The sequence below is a fragment of the Anastrepha ludens genome, chromosome 2, assembly GCF_028408465.1.
Source record: "Anastrepha ludens isolate Willacy chromosome 2, idAnaLude1.1, whole genome shotgun sequence".
NCBI lineage: Eukaryota > Metazoa > Arthropoda > Insecta > Diptera > Tephritidae > Anastrepha > Anastrepha ludens.
Window position 1 is genome coordinate 118,166,524 of NC_071498.1, and position 22,203 is coordinate 118,188,726.

The 22,203-nt window shown below is 37.2% G+C and overlaps 1 protein-coding gene across 3 annotated transcripts in view; it reads left to right on the plus strand.

Annotated features, from left to right (window-relative positions):
• LOC128855192 (cell adhesion molecule Dscam2) overlaps positions 1-22,203 on the plus strand; it is a 274,245-nt gene that overhangs the window by 94,139 nt on the left and 157,903 nt on the right. For 2 of the 3 annotated variants that reach the window (XM_054089902.1, XM_054089904.1), the window contains exons 5-7: positions 4,334-4,495; positions 20,647-20,796; positions 21,016-21,136. In XM_054089902.1, the coding sequence (XP_053945877.1) occupies positions 4,334-4,495; positions 20,647-20,796; positions 21,016-21,136 (433 nt within the window). The remainder of the gene's footprint in view (positions 1-4,333; positions 4,496-20,646; positions 20,797-21,015; positions 21,137-22,203) is intronic. The other variant, XM_054089903.1, reaches the window with a different exon arrangement.

The window sequence follows — 22,203 nt, forward strand, 5'->3', positions numbered from 1 at the left end:
TGGTTGCTGCTGGCTGCTGTCACCTTGCTGGCTTTGCAGTGAGCAGCAAAAGAAGTTGACATCAAAGCCGCGTGAAAAGTAATAATTTCCACACAGCACAGCCACAGGCAAAATTAATCACGATTTTCACGCGCAACACTGCTGTGGCGGATAACAAACGAAGTTGTGTGGTGTTCCAGTGCTGCCGACACTACATACAGACATATTAACACTAAAAGGCGACGAGCGAAGATTACAAAATATATAATGATCCAATACAAAAATGCAAGTAAATTGTAACAAACCCATATACACATACATAAGCACATACATGGGCCGACAAGTTGATTGCACTTGCAAAGCCATTTACATTCATTTATCATGCACTTTTATGTGCCGCAGAAATAAGTGATAAAAAAATACGTCCACAACAACAATTAAAACGCATAAAATATTTTCAGTGGGCAGAACTTTTTTTTGCCTATTTTCAATGCGACCGTAAATACTCTTAAATGCAGTGATACTTCGCTGATAAGTGCAATTTCTTTTTTTCATTTATTTTTCTTTTAATTTTTTTTCATTTAACTCAGTTTTTATTTGCATTATTCCTTCCCATGTCAATTTTAATTTACTGCTGAAAAATCTGCTTCACACTCGTACTTCATTTATTTGACTTTTATTGACCGCGAATGCAAAAAGGAGAGTTGGTAAAAAATGGGCAAACAAAAGATTTATCCCAAATAGTTCTTTTTTTATTTTATTTACGCCTGCCACTTGGTTTTTTTTAGCGCTGCAAACCGTCATTTGTGTGTTGTGACGGTGGCATGGCTAGAGGTAGCGAGCGGAGGGCTTCATGTGTGTGATTCTCTTACAAATTCATTCAATATTTATTATTGGGGCTGCTGGCTGCAACATTTAACTTCCAACATTCGCTTAACTGCTGAATTATTTGCAATGGTTTCATTTCGTGTTGAAATACACTGCAATAAAAACTTGTTATGGAATCTACTTGCCGAAAAAAATCTATGCGTAATCGAGTAAAAAATTTTTTTTTCTCATTAATCTATACAACAGCTGGCCAAGTGTTTGTCCTGAGTGTAAATTTCATGCGTTTTAATTTTTGTTCACTCACTTTAACTCACCAGCTGCCCAGCCACTCCATTAAAAGATTTCAGGGCCTTTGTATGTTTTTTGGTGCTCTCTGCAGGGCATCCCTTTTGGTATACGAGGTGTGTTCAAAAAATAAGGTGACTTTTCAAATTTCGCGGGCTACGTACATTCGATTTTCGATTGTTATTTTTTTGTTATTGGTACACTCGTCTCGAAGATATGTTAACGGATTAGGAACTAAACAGGCAGTTTGTTTGTGCGAGCCATAAATGGACAAGTGTTTTGCGTATTCGGTGATTTTCAGCTATCGACAAAAATTGATTTAACAAGTAACATCAAATTTTGTGTAAGAAATGGAATTAAGTGCTCAAAAACACTTGAAATGTTGTCAGTGGCATACGGTTAGAGTACAAGTGGTATAAGCTTTTCACAGAAGGTAGAGAAGATGTGGATGACGACACTCGCTCTGGGCGCCACAATCACAATTAGAGAAGTTGCTGAGGATGTCGGAATATTCTCATATCGGTTGGCTCATGCCATGTAATATTTTTGGGAAACTTTGGGCATCAAGCGAAGTTCGTTCGAAAGCTGCTGAGTTTTGACAAAAACAACGTCGCATGAGCACCGCTCAGGAATTGTTGAATGATGTCAACGAGGATCCAGATTTGCTTAAAAGGGTCATAACTAGAGACGAATCATGCGCATATGGTTATGACATCGAAACCTAAACACAATCGTCCCAATGGAAGAGTCCAAGAGAGCCAAGACCAAAAAAAGCACGCCAAGTTCTATCAAATGTCAAGATTTTACTCACTGTTTTTTTCGTTTACCACGGCGTAGTGCATCAGGAGTTCTTACCACAAGGTCGTACGGTCAATATGGAGTATTGCTTTCAAGTTATGTGCCGTTTGCATGAAGCAATACAAAAAAAGACCGCAATTATGGGGAAAAATGCATTACGTTTGCATCATGATAATTCACCTATTCATTCATCTTTGCTTGTGTAAGATTATTTGGTCGACAACCTACACCGTTATCATGCTTCAGCCACCGTCCCCACCAGATGTTGCCCCCTGCGAGTTTTTCCTGTACCCAAGATTGAAGGGACCGATAAAAGGACGGCGTTTTGCTAGTATTGCGGAGATACAAACCGAACAGCTGAGAGAGCTCAAGGACTTATCAAAAAGTGCGTATCAGAACTGTTTCGAGGACTGTTGACGTTGTCGAACCAAAAAACGATCCGACGTCAATTCGGATTATCGTCTTGTAGCAGACAAAGTCCGTGCAGCAAATATTGAGGTACGTCAAAAGTTTGGTTCTCTTTGTAACGCTGTTAAAGAGGTTGTGAAATTTCAAGCAGCTTATCGTAAAATGAAAAGGGGGAAAACTTGCACCGTTTACAAACGTATCGGGTGTTTTTTAACAAGTTGAGAGTTTAAAATGATAATAAAATAGAAATATTGTTGGAATGAGTTATTTCTTTGCTATAATCTGGTAGATAATTTCATGGCATTTATTTTTTGTGTTTGATATCCGGCATATATCTGGGCCATTCGATCAGTCCAATTTTTGGCTACTTTTTCCATTAGCTGCATAAAAATGATCGATATTGATTACTATGGTTTTACAGCTGAGAATGGTAAACTGTGTTCAGATTTATGTTCAGTAGCAAGTCATCATGAAACGTTTAACGGCAGGACAACACTTCCAAATTGTGGACCGTTTTACTTAAGTTAAAATCTTCAGACGGCAGAAAAATGAAATATAATTCTTAAATTTTAATAATATGAATTTAAGTAATTCGTTGTAGAAATTTATTTGTTTGTTTTTGGTTTTTTTTTCTTTTTGAAGTCCAAAATTTTCCTATCTAAAAAAGGTTTTAATAACATTTTTTTGTTATTTTTATTGTTACCAGACATTTGATCAATTTCCTTCGACTGTCGCTGAATTCGAAAATGTTATGTTTTCGAAAAAGCTATTTCTGAATATAATGAGTTAGATATGGTATACACATTTTGAGTAAACAAATATGTTTTGATGGATTTTAACCACCGCTGGTGAACTTTATAAACAAGCTCAGCATTGATGCCCGCAATGAGCCAAAAGACATCATAAAGTGATTTTTCTGTGGCATGATAACATTGGAGGAGCTTTAATAAGATGATCTATACCACCCATGATACACTCCTTCTGACTTTTGTTTGCTTCGGCCAATTACTCTCAGCACTGCACTAATTACAAAGAAGACAAAATTGGGACTACCAAAAATGCTACCGTGTGTCTTGAGAGATTGCTTCCAGAGGCCAACCGCCTTTAACCTGATTGCACTTTGAGCTGCGATGGAAATAACGTTAAAGTCGATGGAAAGTAAGTGCAAGTTTTACTTGCTCCGTTGATGCCAATGCATTCAGTCCTTTGAACTCGCCCCAGTTTAGTGATATTATAGTCCTTCCGAAGAGCTTCCCACAAAACCAGGCATCCAAACGTTAAAATAGACAAAACCACTGCGTTGTACGTCCAAAGCTTGAGTCCCCATTTTTTGCTGAACATAGATTTGCAGGAGTAGAAGGCTATATTGGCCTTCTTTATCCGATTTTCAATGTGTAGCTCCCAATGGAGTTTGGAGTCAAGCATCACTCTAATATACCTAACTTTCGATGAGAGCGGGACAACGTGGTTGTTTAATTTGGGAAGTCGAAAGGGTGGAGGATTAAATTTTCTGGTCCAGCTCAGTTTTGTCAGAGTTGATTCAGAGGCCGCAAGTGGCAGCCCAGCGATTGAGTACAGCCAGTGACCTTTTCAAAATCTCAACCATGACTGAGGGAAACAACATAAAAAAAAGAAAATTTTGGTGAACACATTTTTCTAATAATAAACGAAACGAAATATGTTTTGATAATCGATGTAAGGATATTTTATTTGTTAAGCAAATAACGTTCATATAATTCATATAAAAAGCAAAAATGATTTTTTATTTCTTTATTGATAAAATTAATATTAATGTGCAACCCTGCCCCGGACTAGTCATGGCTCCATACTCGTATTCACTAGAAAATAACCATTTCGGTACTAGTGGATTTTCACTCAGTACTGCAATATTGACATAGCCATTCATTCATACACACACACATACATATAGGTGCACATGCACAATTATATCGCCATTCACAATTCACATTCCCAATATCATTCCAATTCAGTTTCATTCTCACATTTGTTGTTTTTCCCACTTTTTTCCATGCAGTTGTTCGCCGGCAGTTTCACGTGCACGTGGAAAACACTGAAGTCTATTTGGGAAATTCAGCGTTGATTAAGTGCGCCATTCCGGACTATGTGCGGCCATATGTTAAGGTGACCAGTTGGCATCGCGGCGAGGAGATATTGCTACCTGATTTATCTGATGTTGGTGAGTACCAGGCGACACATATGCGTACATACTGTACCTACGTATGTATATATACATGCAAATGCATTTTTACTTGCTCGGATGTTTTTTTGTTTTTTATTTGGAATTTTTAACATTTTTTTGTGTTCCTTTCTTCGACCCGTCAGCTTTCATTTTGCTTACCGCTGCAGTTTTTGGAGGAATTTTTAAGTTTTCGTTTTGTTGCCTGTCGCGCATAGTTTACTTTTGATGTAATGGTTGACACAGTTATACTTGCGACTATCAGTGGTGTGTGTATGTGTATTTGTGCTTGCCCTGAATGTGGAATAACCGACTGTGGAAGTTTGCCAGGTGAATTATTTGTTGAAATATTTTTTCCATATATTCGTCAGTGAGTCAGTCAGGTGATGGCATTGTCGGTTTATTGAACCCACAAATAATTGCGATGTAACAAGTAGTGTGAGGCGAGGTGTCCAACAACTTTTTATACACACTGTTTACTTTTGCTGACAACTGCGTAAGTAAAACTGAACATGCCGAAAATTTGTACAGGCTTGCCTTGATTTATTATTATTAATTCTATATATCAAATTCAGCTTGAAAATATGCATGGAACAATCTCAATAGGGACGAAGCCGAACTTTTTTAACGAGCGTAGGTTTTTGTTTTTCGAGTAAATCAAATAAATAAGGCAATATCTAGATAATGTGCAATATGTTGCTATATATTTTAACATTTTCTGCTGTTTATACGAGTATATCTCTATATCTCTTAAACGATTACTCCGTTCATAGCCATGACATCTCGCTGGCAACCTCATTTTACTACTCGCGAACATTTGACAGTCGCTATCATTAAAAATAAACAAATCAAAATAAAAATAGTCAAAACAGCAAAGTTTAAAATAAAAACAAATGCCGTTATTGGAAATGAAAGCTGCCTTATTTTTTAATTTATGTTTTGGGTATTTCCATTATTTAGGCACTCCTCTATGAAAACAAAGAATTGTGCTCATAAAATAAAAAGTTCACCACATTTTGAGAAAAGCTTAGTTATTGGGTAGATTTTGCTGAATTTCAATTTGAACACAGTTTTTAAATTTGGACCGGAGGGCGCGGTCGGCCAAAGAATACTTGGAGAAGGTAGATGTTGCACGAACTAGCAGATGCCGACATCACATGGAACGGCGCAAAAACAACAGTCAGAACCGTGTACGTTGGAGTGAACAATAAAAAAAATGTCAGATTGCAATTCAAGAGAAACGCCAGCATTCGATATGGCGACGTAAATTATAAATTTATCAGCTTCCAAAAGTGAAAACATGAACTTATATCAGTAATAAAAATTGCAAAGGAAAGTGTGCGAGAGGAACACCAGACGATACCTGGAAAAGTTAGGAAGCTGTGTTTCCCAGTGCAAATGAGCAGATATTACCAAATAAATATAATGCTACCCAAGTGAGGAAGGTGGAATGGAATCCGAAATACGCTATGAGAAACCCTATAAAATCCTTCGAAAGCTCAGTGTAGATAGGATCTATTTGATAGCCTTAAAGCTATCGATATAATCTTCGTTAAAAGTAGCAAAGTTCGAAACCGTAGACCTTTCTTTAATAAATCGATGTTGAATCAGGCTTATGGGCCCAGAACACAGCAGAATTTTCATGTTTTTTACATTTTCTTAAAGTATAATATCTTAGAAATATTGTGTTAAAATTTGAAGTGAATTCAATAAATACTTTTCGAGATATTCACCAATTAACAAAGGGCGTTCGGGCGCTCCGGAGCGTTCGATAACACTCGAGAAGGTAGAATGCTATGTAGGCAACAGCAAATTGATATTTTGGAAGCTGCTATGATGACTGAAGAACTATGATATGGCCCAGGAATAGATGACACAGTGTAAGTAATTAAATAATTCGTAGAACTCTACATAAATCGATAGCAAAACTTTAAATGCGTTTTTCTCAAAACTATGTTTTTTGAACTAGTGATCATTGTAACAGCTTGGTCGATTTCAATAAAATTTATACTGCTTTTGAAAAACAGAAAAAACGTGGGCCTCAGTTTTTTTTTCAAAAACTTTGATTTTTTTAAACAATTAATTGTCGTTTTTTTTTTTCGAAAATCTGAAAAATATTTCCTGAGGTCGCCATATTGTTAATTTTGAAAAAAAACAAAGCTTCGATCAGGCACAAAACTATCTACTAATAAAGCTTCTTTCCCATGCCCGATTGATTTTAGATGAATGTCCAAGGACTTGAGATGATTACCGCAAGGGACTTTTAAAGATACGGGCTCCACACAAAAGCGATAACTTTTACAATTTTTTTTTTTTTTGAAATTTTGCTTAAGTTTAGTCGAAACATGATTTATTAATGCTAAGTTCTTATTTTTGTAAAATAAAGCAATTGACTAGCAATAAAAATTATTAAAAATCATAATTTTTTCGACCTCCGACTACCCCTAACCCCAAGACCAGCTTTTTCTTAAACATATTCCCAAATAATTTCGAAATTGTTGGCAACTATGTAATAGGTCTATAGTTTGTGACATCATTCTTTTTACCTGTTTTAAAAAGGTTGGAGTTATGGGAAATATTTTCCGATTCTGTAGAAATCGAACAACGTAGCCGCTGGCTGCGCTATGTCTATGCCGTGGTAAAGCTCATACAGCTCATCGCTCCATCGCCTGCGATATTCGCCGTTGCCAACGTGTAAAGGTCCATAAATCTTACGCAGAATCTTTCTCTCGAACACTCCAAGCGTCGCTTCATCGGATGTTGTCATCGTCCACGCTTCTGCGCCATACGTTAGGACGGGCATGATGAGAGTCTTGTAAAGTGTCAGTTTTGTTCGTCGAGAGGGGACTTTACTACTCAATTGCCTACTCAGTCCAAAGTTGTTGACAAGAGAGATTCCACGTTGGATTTCAAGGCTGCCATTGTTATCGGTGTTAATGCTGGTTCCTAAGTATACGAAGTCCTTTACAACCTCGAAATCATAACTGTCAACAGTGACGTGGGTGCCGATACGCGAGTGCACCGACTGTTTGTTTGATAACAGGAGGTACTTCGTTGTGTCCTCGTTTACTACCAGACCCATTCGCTTTGCCTTTTTATCCAGTTTGGAGAAGGCTGATTAGTTCTAAATTTTAGTTCCTAAAATTAATTAAATAAAATAAAGTATAAATTTATGAAGTACTCATTGTGTATTATATATCAGTTTTTGAACTTAAGTCCTCAGAAAAGGAACTTATAATTGATGCACAGAGTTCCCTGTTTTGTCTGTTTCTTCATTTTCAACATTGTACGCGTGTTCAAAAAATAAGGTGAATTTTAATTTTTTTCAAAAATTATTTATTTATTCATCAATTCCTGTTTTATCTCTTTCAAAGTAGTTCCACTCAGATATAATACACTTGTGCCAGCGTTTTTTCCAATCCTCGAAACAGTTCTGGTATGCACTTTTTGAAATGTCCATGAGCTCTCTCAGCGATTCTGTTTGCATCTCCTAAATCAAAGATGGATTAGCGTTAATACTTGTGAAATTGCTAGGCAAACATGGCCAATGCTAAATTTATGTCTATCCAAGAGTATTATAAAACTGAGTAGACTTCAAATCAGGACCTTAGTAGGGGCCCACACAGGACATTGTCTCATAGGAAATCATGCAAAGAGATTAAGTCTTTACACGCATGATTTCTGTCGTAGCTGCAGAAATGAGGAGGAGTTGGAAACAATTCAACACCTTTTTTGCAGCAGCCCAGCTCTAGCTAGAAGCAGGAACCGATTTTTCAAAGCCTACTTCTTAACGAATGTAGATAATCCATACACTTAAGGTATCAACAACCTTTTACGCTTTGTCAAAAGCTCAGGACGGTTCAATATGGAGAGGGAAATGTAGCCAAGCCCCCGCGGCTCATGACGGACCCATTTCGTGGTCTAAGTGGCATCGTTGTCTCTATGTGCGATGCGGCTGCCAAACCTAACCTAACCTAACCTATCTCCTAAATCGACGCAAAACGGCGTCTCTTCAATCGTGGGAACAGGAAAAAGTCAAAGGGGGCAAATCTGGTGAATACGTTGGTTGAGGCATGAAAACGGTGTTGGTTTTGGCCAAATAATTTCTCACAAACAAAGATGAGTGAGCAGGTGCGACCTTTTGGTAAGAAATTCTGATGCCCTACGCCATGGTAATCGAAGAAAACAGTGAGTAAAACTTTGACATTTGATAGAACTTGGTGTGCTTTTTTTGGTCTTGGTTTTCCTGGGCTCTTCCATTGGGACCATTGGACCTTAGTTTCGATGTCATAACCATATACCCATGATTCGTCACCAGTTAGGACCCTTTTAAGCAAATCTGGATCATCGTTGACATCATTCCAAAATTCCTGAGCGATGCTCATGCGACGTTGTTTTTGGTGAAAATTCAGCAATTTTGCAGCATGCTTCATTCGCTTCATGCCCAAAATTTCCGAAACGACTACATGGCATGAGCCAATCGATATGCCGATATGACGAAATGCCGACATCCTCAGCAACTTCTCTTATTGTGATTCGACGATTCTCCATAACAATTTTCTTTACTTTCTCAACATTTTCATCAACATCATGTTGATGTGCTGGGGCGCCCAGAGCGAGTGTCATCATCCACATCTTCTCTACACTCTGTGAAAGGCTCGTACCACTTGTAATTATTTTTACGACTCAGAGTACTCTCACCGTATGCCTCTGACAACATTTCAAGTTTTTTTGAGCACTTAATTCCATTTTTTACACACAATTTGATGTAACTTCTTTCATCTATTTTTTTCGATAGTAGAAAACCGCCGAACACGCTACTGTTTCGAGTATGAGAATACCGATATTTTCTTAATTTCTTGTTTGAACTTTCTAAGGCTTCTTCAGATAATTGACCTGCCAGAACATGTTAAAACAAATAGTTAAACAAATAAATAAATAAATAGCAAAGGAAATACTATCTGCTGGCAAATCAAAGAACACATTTACATCGTATCTAAACTACCAAATATAAATGCTGAGGTACAAGTCTCTTGTTTTGATTACCAAATTAGTGAACTCGTTGGTTTTTATTTCTTTTCCACGAACGAGGACTTTTAGCAGCAGAAAAATATTGTAAATTAAAGATTTATCCGGAAGGGTAATTTCTGAAGCTGTCTTAAAACTCTCTCTTTTTACACCATTCTTGAAATATTTCACATAACTTGGGTATATTTTATTCAATTTGGACTTCTCAAAATATATTTAAGCGAAAATCTTCTTAAACATCTTCTGTTTGGCGTCCACTTTCCTAACAGTTGGCAACCGTCTTTTAAAACAGGAAATATATTCCGAATGTTCGAAATATTAAATAATTGGCTCGCACACTTCTGTTAGGTATTTGGCCGAGCTGCTCCTCCAATTTGTTGCAAGCGTCTTGATGTTGCTTCACAAATGGACGGACCTACAGTTTTAAGGCTAATATTTTTTATGAGGAGCGTTTTCATGGCAGGAATACACTCGGAGGTTTGCCATTGCCTGACGAGGGACGACCACTATTTAAAAGCAAAACTTCTTTCTTTTTGGTGTTTTACGCAGATTGGAAGCTACGTTCTCCGAATTCCGAATGGTAGTCACGCACCAATCCATTCGGCTACGGCGGCCGCCAAATGATAGTCAGAGTTATAGGGATACTAGTGCAAAATTTCTTCTAAATCTGTCCTTTTAATGTTAGGAAGTAAAAAGGAACCTCTGATGTTGTCGGTTTTTAATTTCATCAAATTTCAAATCCTCCTGTACCGCTAAATCGAGTTCCAACTGGCAAAAATAAAACTTTGTTGGACATCACTGGTCAAGCTCTTTAATTCCAGTCAAGCAGGTCTGATGACAATCACAAAAAATGCTTTCGCGTATTGCAAATGTAGATGAGTTGAAAGAAATACAAATATTGGGTTTACAGGCAATTTATCAAAATCAAATATTTTCAATGGGCCAAAAAAGGTGGAGAAAATATGACTTTCTCCTAGTAATAAATGGTTCAATAAATCAACAAACAAAAATATTTGTTTTTAATTTTTTTCATGATACATACATCTTTTTAAAAGTACGGCAGGACCTTAAAAAAATCAGCATCAAAATATATTTTTAACAAATTTTGTAGCATAACTACTTTTATCTGCCAAACGTGGAAGTGAAATGGGGTGCACAAATTCCTAGTGATTTGAGGGAACGTATAAGGTCTATTTTATATTTTCTTATTTGCAGTTTTGGCTTTCAAATGATGTCCAAAATTCCAAATTCCAAGGCTTTCGATTTTTGAGAGGTTTCTCATGTTCGGAGCACTAAAAGTACGAGGGGTGCGTTATATATGTCGGGATTTGGCAACCCTGGTTTTGCAATCTGGCAACTGACAGCTGTATCGCAAAGTTTGACATTCTTTGGCTTTTACGTACTCAGAACGTTTTGAAATACCAGCGCTATTTGTGTTGCTTACAGTAACTTAAAAGATTAATCTCGGTCCAAAAATGGAATTAAATCGTGAACATTTTCGTGCGATTATTTTTTACAACTTTCGACGTGGATTAACTCAGCAACATTGCATGGATGAACTTAATTCATTTTTTGGCGATGAAGCTCTATCAAAGACCAGTGTTTATCGATGGTATGGTGAATTCAATCGTGATCGTAGTTCACTCCAAGACGAATTTCGTGAAGGTCGTCCAAAATCAGATGTTGTTCCGAAAACCATTGATGCTGTGCGCGAACTGATATTGCAAGATCGTCATGTGACCTATCGTGAGATTGAGACAATCTTAGGCATTAGTGGGACCAGCATACATTCAATATTGCACAAACATTTGACTGTAAAAAAAATTTGTTGGCGTTGGTTCCCACACAATTTGTCAATCGCTCAGAAAAAGGCTCGTGTCGATTGGTCGAAGGAAATGCTCAAAAAATACGATCGCGGGGCTTCGAAACACGTCTATGACATCATGACAGGTGATGAATCATGGATTTACGCGAATGAGCCCGAAAGTAAACAGCAGTCGATTGTATGGGTGTGTGAAGATGACCCAAATCCAACAAAAGTTGTTCGCGCACGAAGCACTTCCAAGCGGCATTCAGAATGCATGTTTTGGAGGTACCTCATTCAGAGTGGCAAAAGTGCTTCGACAATTGGTTCAAACGCATGCAAAAGTGTATAGATCTTCATGGAGAATATTTTGAAAAACAATAAAGTGATTTTCGATGATAAAAATTTGTTTTTGCTCTCTAATCCCGACATATATAAGGCACCCCTCGTATGTCCACATATGCATTAAGTATCAATAAATCCACAAAATTAATCTACCCTTTCACATATGGCAAATTACCTACAAAATTGACAATCAGCCGTCAATACTGTTGTGAAAGGTTTTTATTCGTAGAAATTATTTTGGTGGAATATTTCGGTGTTTTTGGTTTGTTTAATTATTTTTAACGATATGACGAAAAGACAAGGAGAAGGAATAGCTAATTTAATTGCGCAATTGGTTGCTTATAATAAACAATTGGAGGTAATCCGTAAACCACGTTTACTGAGGTTTCAAAAAATTATGGCAGCAATATGCATTCGAAATTCGATATTACATTTTATGGACACACGCTTTTTTCTGTTTTACGAATGCATAGTTAATAATACCTAACCAACTTTTTATTAGAATTATGTCTACAAACCTGCTGTATTTGCCGGGATCAATTTCATTTGATTTTTACTTTAACGTTCACACTCGTAAAAATAATGAATTATTAATCAGAAAACACAGGGCTGTATGTCAAAAAGTATGGTTATTACCTAGGATTATTTTATAATCTCAGATTTGGGAGAGAAATTTTGTATGCGAAATCTCGCTTTTTAATTACGGATTGGGAGTTAAGCACGAAAAAGTAGATCATCTACTTATATGTGAACGTATTATAAGTCGTACAAAAATGTTGCTGGAAACATGTTTAAAAAGTGTTGCTGGCATCATGTTGACAATATGTTGCGAAGATTTTCGCAGGTTCAACAGAGTATTACTTTTGCGTTAAATTATTGTAAAATTTCACGCAAATTTCATGGCCAAGAATTTCATATGAACTTTGACCACTTTATTTTTTAATTAACTCTTTTACAAAATAAAAGCAAAAATTCGTTTTAGCGCTGGGGATCTTTATTTAGACCTTTACGCCCTCCATTCCTTGTCTTTTTGTATACTACAGCTGTCCAGTTCACAAGCCTCTAAAATGATTGACGCACGAAGCCATTTACAAAAATTATAAACGTTCCCATGGAGTCATTAATTTTGTGCCACCTTGTGCATATGCGGGTAATTTTGGTTTTGTTTACAATTGTACAACGCTTGTTTTTGCAACGCTCTTGTCTGTGAGTGCCTGCTTATCCGCTACGCAAAATTTATGCTTGAAAGTCCTTCCGGCGCTTGTTCCAATATACCACCGTACTTACCTATGATCAGCAACTGAACATTTTTTGGTTCTTGTCTATGCCGTCATGCTCGTATTGTGTTTGTTGTTACTCTGTATGACTTGTCGATACCGTAACTGTGCATTGGTGATTGTGACTGCCGGTGGCGTACATGAAATGCATTCGTGTCCTTGCTTTCTGGTGAATTGAGGCGGAAATATGTTGGAGTTGACATTTATTGGGAAATGTTTTTATGCTGTGGGAATACTCTCAAGCGGACACTGTTAAACGTACCTACGCATGTGTATGTATGTATGCACGTATGCATTTGTGTTCATTCAATATTGCATTTCGGGAAAAATCAGTGCCTCTTTCAGGTTTATCATTTTGGGCCGCTGTTGCTGCTCTGGTTTTATCACCAGTATTGGTCAGCAGTGTAAATAAAGCTCCGATTTTTTTTTTTCATTTACATCTATAGCGCGCACGTGTATATGTAATTACAGTGGGGAGCAAAACTTGGTTAATTTTTGTACTTTGTGCACTGCTGGGTGTATGAGAGTGGGATAATATTAGACAACTAAATTGGAAAATGGTTTAGACTTTCGTTGTTTTTTCGATTTTCAACAAAAGAGTTGATAATAAAATAGGGGGAAAATTTGAGGCATTCTAAGAAAAGCAAAAGAGAAGTTAAATGGAAAAAACTTGCATGTACTCAGTTTTGTACTTTGCAGCAGCTGTTGGGTTATGAAGCTTGTTTGACATACTTTTCTAACAAAATTAAAGATCCTGACCACTTTTACTGCATGTCTTCGTTGAAGATTTCATTGGAATACTTTGGTATTCCTGCTGTTCAAGCCGCTAGTTTAATATTTCTTCTCCGATTCTAAGCTACTCTTCAATCAAATTGAAGTCGGCTCTAGCGTCTTGCATGAATTTGAAGTTTTGTGCAGCCAGCCTATCTTTAACAATTTCACTCGTTTGTGAGGAATTGCCATCCTGTTGAAATGCGATTTTCTCTTTCAGATAAGTGCTTATATCTGCAAATTCTGCGCATAATTCCTACGTATAAACAAGGAGGCAGGTCTCGATGACATAACACATCCAACTTCGCTATATGTGGATCTCCGATCGAGTAATAGAGTGCAGACATTAAATAAAGCGCGAATAAAGAAAGCACAGACAGCGTTCAGGTAGTTTTGCTCCATACGGCGCACGCCACAGATAACTAGGAATACCATACTACGGATATTTGAGTCTAACGTAAAGTTAGTTCTCCTTTACGCCTGTGAAACGTGGAATCTGTCGCCTAAAGGATGTGCAAGAGCTTAAAACTTTTGTTAACTACTGTCTGTGTAAAATCATGCGCATGTTTTGGCTGAATACCGTTCAAGTACTTTACCTCGAAGCAGAAACCTATTGTAAAGAAAATTACCAAACGGGAACGGAACTGGCTTGATCTGACCACATCAGAACGAATCACAACGAATTTCTTCCAATCGAGTCTGTCTAAGCTGCAAGGTACCGGTTTCTGACTCCAGCAGTCGTTTCCAGGGAGTTCCAGTCAATGGCTGCCCTTGTTAAGTCATCATTTTCTCTGCGTAGAACAAGGCCAATCTAGCCTCATTTGATCTTTCGGATTTCGAATAGTATTTGTTTCTGTTGGGTTCTGGCCTATAAGTTAGCATTCGAGATATGGTTTGGTTAGCCTGGCTGGCAATAAGCGACACATAGACCTTTTGGTCCCTAGCGATACCAGATGGTGACCGACTCTATGAATACGTAAAGTAGACATCATGTAGGATGTCAGCGCTTTTGGCGAATCTAAGTAGAGCTGGGAGATCCACTTTTGAGACGTCCTCCAGACCCTCAAACAGTGGGGCTCCCAGGCATCTTAGTCGCGTTTTTAATAATGCCGGACAAACGCACAGAAGATGTTTTAGAGTTTCCTCAACATCCTCTCTGCATTTCCTGCATTTGTCCGTGTTAGCAATCCCTATCTTGTACGCATGTGCAGCCAATAGATTATGACTTGTTAGCATACCTATGATAGTTCTGCATTCCTTTCGCGAGAGCGTAAGTACGAATTGAGTCAGTTTTTTGTCGCTAGTTCTACACATATCTTTTGCGTTCGAAATAATATTTGGCCAGAATATTTTGAGAATTTTTCGAAGGCATCTGCTTACTAAAACTTGTAATGAGCTTGTGCCAGCCTACGTCGCATTCCACGTTTCACAATCATAAAGTAAAGTCGACTTTACATTGGGATTAGAAATGCGCAGTTTTGTGCGCCGTGAAATTTGTGATGCGTGATATCATCACTCCAACCTCCAGGTACCGAGATAAAGCTGCATAAATGGCAGACAAATTATATATCTTCGAGATCGATACCATAAATTGAGAAATTTTGCGTTTTTCCTGTGTTTATGCGCATGACTTTGGTTTTCTGTATATTGATCTTCCGGCCGGCTTTCTCAGCTGTTTCTTGCACTGCTTGAATCTCCGCTACCATGTCAAGATAATTGTTTGGCAGAAGAGAGATGTCATCTGCACAGTCAAGATTTGCTAAACGCCCGCTTCCAGATGACGAGGCGGCTTTCAAGATAACGCCCATAACGAAGTTAAAGAAAAGTAGCGAGAGATCACATCCTTGTCGTACACGTGCTAATATTTTGATTTTGTCACCCAGAAGTTTCTCATGCACTATCCGGCAACTTGCGTCCGCGTAAAGTGCCTCGACAAGTTGAATCAATTTCGATGGGACCCCTTTGCACTCGAGAGCGGTACGAATTACGTCGTGATGTAAAGAATCGAACATTTTTTGGAAGTCTATAAAGATGAGCCAGAGCGGGGTTCTCCATTTAATTGACGGTCCAACGATAATTCGGAGACTGTTGATGTGGTCGATGCACGAAAGGTTTATCTGAAGCCCGCCTGTTGCTGTCTGACAGGCAGCTTACGCCCTGTTTTTTTGGTGTTGGGCCGAGCTCCTCCTCCTATTTATGGCGTACATATGGAAACTTGCCAGCAATTTTTTGCAGTGACCCAACCTGTTAAAACCATACATTGTATTGGCGGTAAAAATATTTGGACTTATTTGGCGAACTGCCAATGTAGGGCATTCAGTTTTGCACCCCACTGTGTGTATGTGTGTGTGTTTTTCGCTGTTCTCAAACCGAATGATTTAATTGTGAAATTCACTTGAGCGGATACAAAAGCTCATGAAAATCATAGTTTATTGTCGAATAAAGAGTTGAAATCAGTTTTATTGGGTGAATCAAAAAATATTACGCTTATTAAGGGGAAACACAACTCTAACTGCCGAAAAAGTGACCAAATTTCCAAATAATTGTGATATAACACATGGGCTGAAAAGTCCCGGCCCTAATAAAGAAAATACGTTTTTTTATCGAGAATTAGCTTTATTCATCAACGTTATTTCCATCAAGAACAACGCAATCATTCCAACGCCGCTCTAGCATTTCAATACCATTTTTGTGGTTTCACCGTTTGGTCTCAGTTCAGTGATAATTCATTTGAGCGAAATTTCATACCGGCGAGTATTTTTTTAGGTCTGCGAGGAGCCAGTCGTCGCTTGAAGCCAAATCAGGCGAATACGGTGGTTGCGGAACAATATGCGTGGAATTTTTGGCGAAATGGTCACGAAGATCGAGTGCAGTGTGAGACGGTGCATTATCGTGATGCAAAAACCAAGAGTTGTTGGCCCATAATTCTGGTCTTTTTGGACGAATTGCTTCACGTAAACGACGCATAACGTTCAAATAATATTCCTTATTAACAGTTTGGCCAGGTGGAAGGAATTCATAGTGCACCACACCACGAAAATCGAAAAAAACTGTCATCATGACCTTTATTTTTGAGCGACTTTGACGTGCTCTTTTCGGTCTGGCCTCGCCTTTAGCACGATATTCGCTTGATTGGTCGGTTGTTTAAGGGTCGTAAGCATAAATCCAAGTCTCATCTCCCGTAATGATGCATTTGAGCTTGTCCTGATAGTCTGAAAGCATTGTTTGACACACATCAACGCGACGACTTTTTTCCAAGAAATTCAGAGTTTTCGGTACCAAACGAGATTTGACTTTTCGTTGGCCCAAATGGTCTTTGAATGGTTTTCACAGATCCTTCTGATATTCCGATCATATCAGTAAGGCCTTTAACAGTCAACCGACGATTTTTGAGCACTAACTCCTTCACTTTATTGACGTGTTGGTCATCTGTTGACGTCGATGGTCGTCCGGAGCGCTCCAAGTCATCAACACGTTCTCGACCCTCTTTGAAGCCTTTGTACCACTTATAAACATTTTTCTGCGACATGGTCGAATCACCAAATGCCTTCTGCAACATGCTAAATGATTCCGCAGCCGAAATTTCATTCCGCAAACAAAACTTGATGGCACTTCTCTGCTCAATCAAATCAGACATTGTAAAAATCGAAAAATGCACTCCTGGTCGTTTGGTAAACACAAGCGTAAATATATTACTGATAATGACATTCACATGAAAGTTGGCCTAGTTGTTATTAACAGTGCTGCCAACTCATGAAAAAATAACTAGAGCGAAATTTTAATCCCGCGAAGTTTGACAAATAAATTCACCTTACTTTTTGTATTTCTGCTAGTTAGACTTCATTGAAGTAGCGCGAAAAAATCTTCTTTGCTATTAAGGAAGGTTTAGGTCCAGGAACTGCGGGTATTAGTCAAGTTCTTAGATACGTTTTCCTTGATCCTTGAAAATGTCCTAAATACTCAAGCTCTCAAACACATTTCATTTGAAAGGTTTTCTGCAGCTATTTGCTGTTGTTCGTTCTCCAAATATACGGCATTTCTCAATCCCTTGGCCTTTAACTATGGAAAAGGGGTCTCACAAGTCACAGTGATTTCTTATCGAAGAGGACCGAAAATGCTGAATGTATTAATTTTGCTAATATTTCTTGGTTTGTTACAATAAAAATAAATTATTTCAATATTAAATCCTAGAAGTTTAGGCCCATTTATCGTATTCATAGCTTTTGTTCATCGATTTTACTAGGCAGTGATGTCAATGTCTATGTTCGTGTGCTTGTGGAACGAAAAAGAAGTACCCACTCTTAAAGGGTAAAGGTTCGAAAACCATCCAACTTCACAACGTCAACTATCCGCCGTCAAACTTCAGAGTTGGTGCACATTAGGATATTCCATTAAAAACTTTAAGTATTGACTATTTGCTGGAAAGCCTTCAAAATTTCTCTATATTGAAAAACAAAATAAACTATTTTTTATATCTGAAATAGTTTGATGCAGGATCCGAATTTGTGAAATCGTTAAGAAAAGAAGAAGTTGTCTGTAAAATCGGTTTACTGACGATAGTTTAACGTGACAACGTCATAAGGAAATACTGATGGAATGGTTGGATTTTTCAAAAGAAAATTTAGTTTTATTTGTTGATAGATATTTTGTATGGATATAGAGGAGGAGGTAAATGGAATCGTAATGGAATAGGTAAAGTTAAATTTACACAAACGTGAAAAATTACGAAACATTTATCAAATTCATGAAAGATATGTACAATTTCGATTGTTCATAAGTCAACAACACTAACACTCCCTTCCATTTCCTACTTTTCCTATAATTGTCTTATTCTCAACAAAGAAATGGTTCATTACCATGCACACAGGAAGAAGGCACATGCAAATACAAATAAAGTATGTGAATTTATATACATATGCGCATATACATACATACTCGTATATATGCTCTCTCAAGTAGGAGAGAGCCAGATGTCGAACGTTGCCGAACGTGGGGGCCGATTGTGCCTCTTTGTCGTTCGTTCCGCGCTCTTGCTTGCAGTTCAAGCAAGGTAACGGCGCATGAGTAAGATAGCGACACATTCTTTGGTGCGTGCAGCGGGCTACATCGAGTTATAAGACGTTATCACGTCAAAAGTTGGACATATAACGTCCCTAATTTTTCGCAATTTTTTTAAACTTATTTTAAAAATCTGAAGTTTTTTGTAGCTCTTAGTTTGAAGTTCCATATCTTGATAACTACTGGTAATAAAAGAGGAAACTAGTAGTTATCGAGATAATTAAATTTAAACTAAAACTACACAAAACATTGGCTTTTTGAAAAAAGTCCAAACAAGTTAAAACAAAGTAAGTGTACGAAAAATTGTGGATGCCAGATGGCTCTTGATTTATAATGGGCTCATTAAAAAGTTTTTTCGATTTCACTAATTTTGACCCTATATTCCTGCAGCAAGGCCCTGGAAGCTTTCATGTATTTTATGTAATGAAAAGTGGTAGTTGCAAATGTGATATAAGATCATTAAAACTTAATATTTTAAAATGGGTAAACTATAATATTCTTGAGAAATTATTACACTAGGGAATTTTAATAATTATTTACTAAAAAAGTGTATTAACTTTTTTATTGAGGCCAAAAGTTAGCCCATAAATTACGATAGTTTGTAGTGCTATCGCGCCGGTATTTGCCGAATAGTGCCAAGTTAAGATTTCATTATTTCATAATTTTTGAAGATAAAAATCGCTTCCTCATTGAAAGTATTATTTTCGGTCTTTTTATTTAAAGCTTGTTTAAATGAGGAAATCCTTCAATAAAAATAATATTTCAAAGAAAACATTCAACTATGGGATTTACGCCACCAATTAAATATCAACCGATTTGAATAAAAAACAAGTTGCCCCTTTTTTAATATTGAGCAGATCTGGGGGTGTCGTTTAAATTATTTAGTAGTTCACTTTCTTATGCGCCATCCTAATGCAGCTTGTCTAGAAGTCAAAGTATACTTATACACAGCCACTGCGGCCCATTATTTAGACCCTTCATATGAACAATTTTTTGGTTTTTAGTATTCAGTAATTTTTATGGCGGCCGCCGTGGCCGAATGGGTTGGTGCGTGATTACCATTCGGAATTCAGAGAGAGAACGTCGGTTTGAATCTCGGTGAAAGATCAAAATTAAGAAAAAGTTTTTTCTAATAGCGGTCGCACCTCGGCAGGCAATGTCAAACCTCCGAGTGTATATCTGCCATAAAAAATATCTGCCCTTCGGAGTCGGCTTGAAACTGTAGGTCCCTCCATTTGTGGAAAAACATCAAGACGCACACCACAAATTAGGAGGAGAAGTTCGGAAAAATACCCAAAGAGGGTGTACGCGCCAATATATAAACGTATATAAGTTTTATATGTTTTTGAGAACTGCAATCTAAGCGTTCTGAGAACTTCCAACAGTTTCAATGCAAATGTTAATAATGTTACCAAGCTTCATAGTTGGCACACTTTTTCCCTTTGGACCGTGGTAGATATAATAATTTCAAATTTGCTAAATTTCTTTCGGTGCATGTGAGGCCCTACCAAGTTTTCATACACAATAACTTCTCTATTCAATTTGCTGTTTCATTTGAAGTAGATTTCATTTAAATTAAGATTATTTATTTCTATTTTTGCTTTTTTTCGTATATTTAATCGGAAAATATAGTGCGCTGACCTTTAAAAACAATTGTAGTTATATTAGAACCAAATTTAGACTTTTCACAGCAAATGCGTAGACTCTTTGAATACTTGTTTTCCTCTACAAAATAGGGTAAGCCACCTCTGACATTCAGCATTTGGGCCCTTCCTATTTAACATTCCCTTTTTTATTTCTTACCAATTTCCCTAAACTCTGCAGTGAAAATACCAAAATAAAATATTCCATTGCTTCAACTTTTACAGCTGGACGCTATGTGGTGCTTTCCTCCTATGGCGATCTCTATATACGCTCTGTGCGCACCGAAGACAGCTTGGTTAAGTTCTCCTGCCTGGTTACTAATACACTGAATGGCGAGAAGCAGCGCAGTGATGCTATAATGTTGCAGGTGAAAGGTATGCAAATAAAATATTATGCAAATTGGCTAAAATGTATGTAAATTTGTTCCATTAGAAAGCAAATGTTGGCATACTTGCAAACATACTTAATATACCATTCCATAATATCCATTTACATACAAAAATGTGTATATGAAAGAAAATTTGCTATAGCTAGAATTAAAATTTGTTGGTGCCTTCACATGAAAGATAGTTACCCGAATATATCTTTTGCAGAGCTAAGTAAAAACCTTGCGCCGCGCACCACCCAGAAGCCGGTCATGGAAATACATGTGGAACGTGGTAATGATGTCCATTTGCAATGCAACATCCAGGGGAATCCTTTTCCCATATTTACGTAAGTTGTTAACAATTTTATGCCCATACTTAGTGCATTTACTTTTTGGGTTTTCCCAAGTAAGAATAAATTAACTTTAAATTTAATTTCCCTATAAATTTAAACCCATTTTTATTTCTTAAAAAGAACGTAAAATATTGTTACTTATGAAATTATTAATTATTGAGTATTTGTATCGAACAGTGACATTTTTTTATTACAAAAATTAGTAAAGGTACGAACACATGGTGTGAGTATTCATATGAATAGATAAAAAGTTGTTATAAGATTTCTCTGTGACACTCAAATGACATGGGTCATTTGTGATAACTTTTGATATTTTCGCCAATTTTTTCTATTTTCGATATTAGAAATAAGTTCTCCTAATAAATATGGCAGGCGCACCAAATGTTATTGCCTTACCATAAGTTCGTATAGCAAATGTTATGCCCCTTTTTCGCAGCAGAATTATATAAAAAATAGTGCACCTAAAATTTTGCGAAAAAATAATATTTACGCCTTTTTTGTTGATTTTAAAGCTGCCTTTGACAAAGTATCCAGAAAATTGCTAATTTACCAACTACGTGGAATGGGGATACATTCCAAAATTGTTAACTTAATTGAAGAAATATATCTTTAGACAAGAATATTCAGATGATTTTGAACGTTCTCTGGGGTAAGGCAAGAGTGTCTGATGTCTCTTTTACTTTTTTGCGCACGAAGATTTGGGTGGTGATTTGAAAGTTGACAATCTAAATATACGGTCGGTTCTTTTTGCCATTGATATAGTCATTTTGGCGGATGAAAAAAATACTCTTCAACAAATGATAAATAATCGAGGAGTTTACTGTGGAAAATGGAACGTGAAGGCTAGTTTAGCCTAATCGGCAATAATGATTTTTCCTCGAGGTGGCGAACTATCGAAAAAATGAAAATGCCAATATAAACGAGAGAATATTATTATAACAGACAGATACTTCTTCCTGAGGGTGTTCCTTACACCAAAATGGTTTTCCAGAGACAGCTGGAAAAAAGGAATAACGCCACAATGTCAAGTTTAAACTTCACATGGAATATTTTTTTTGAAA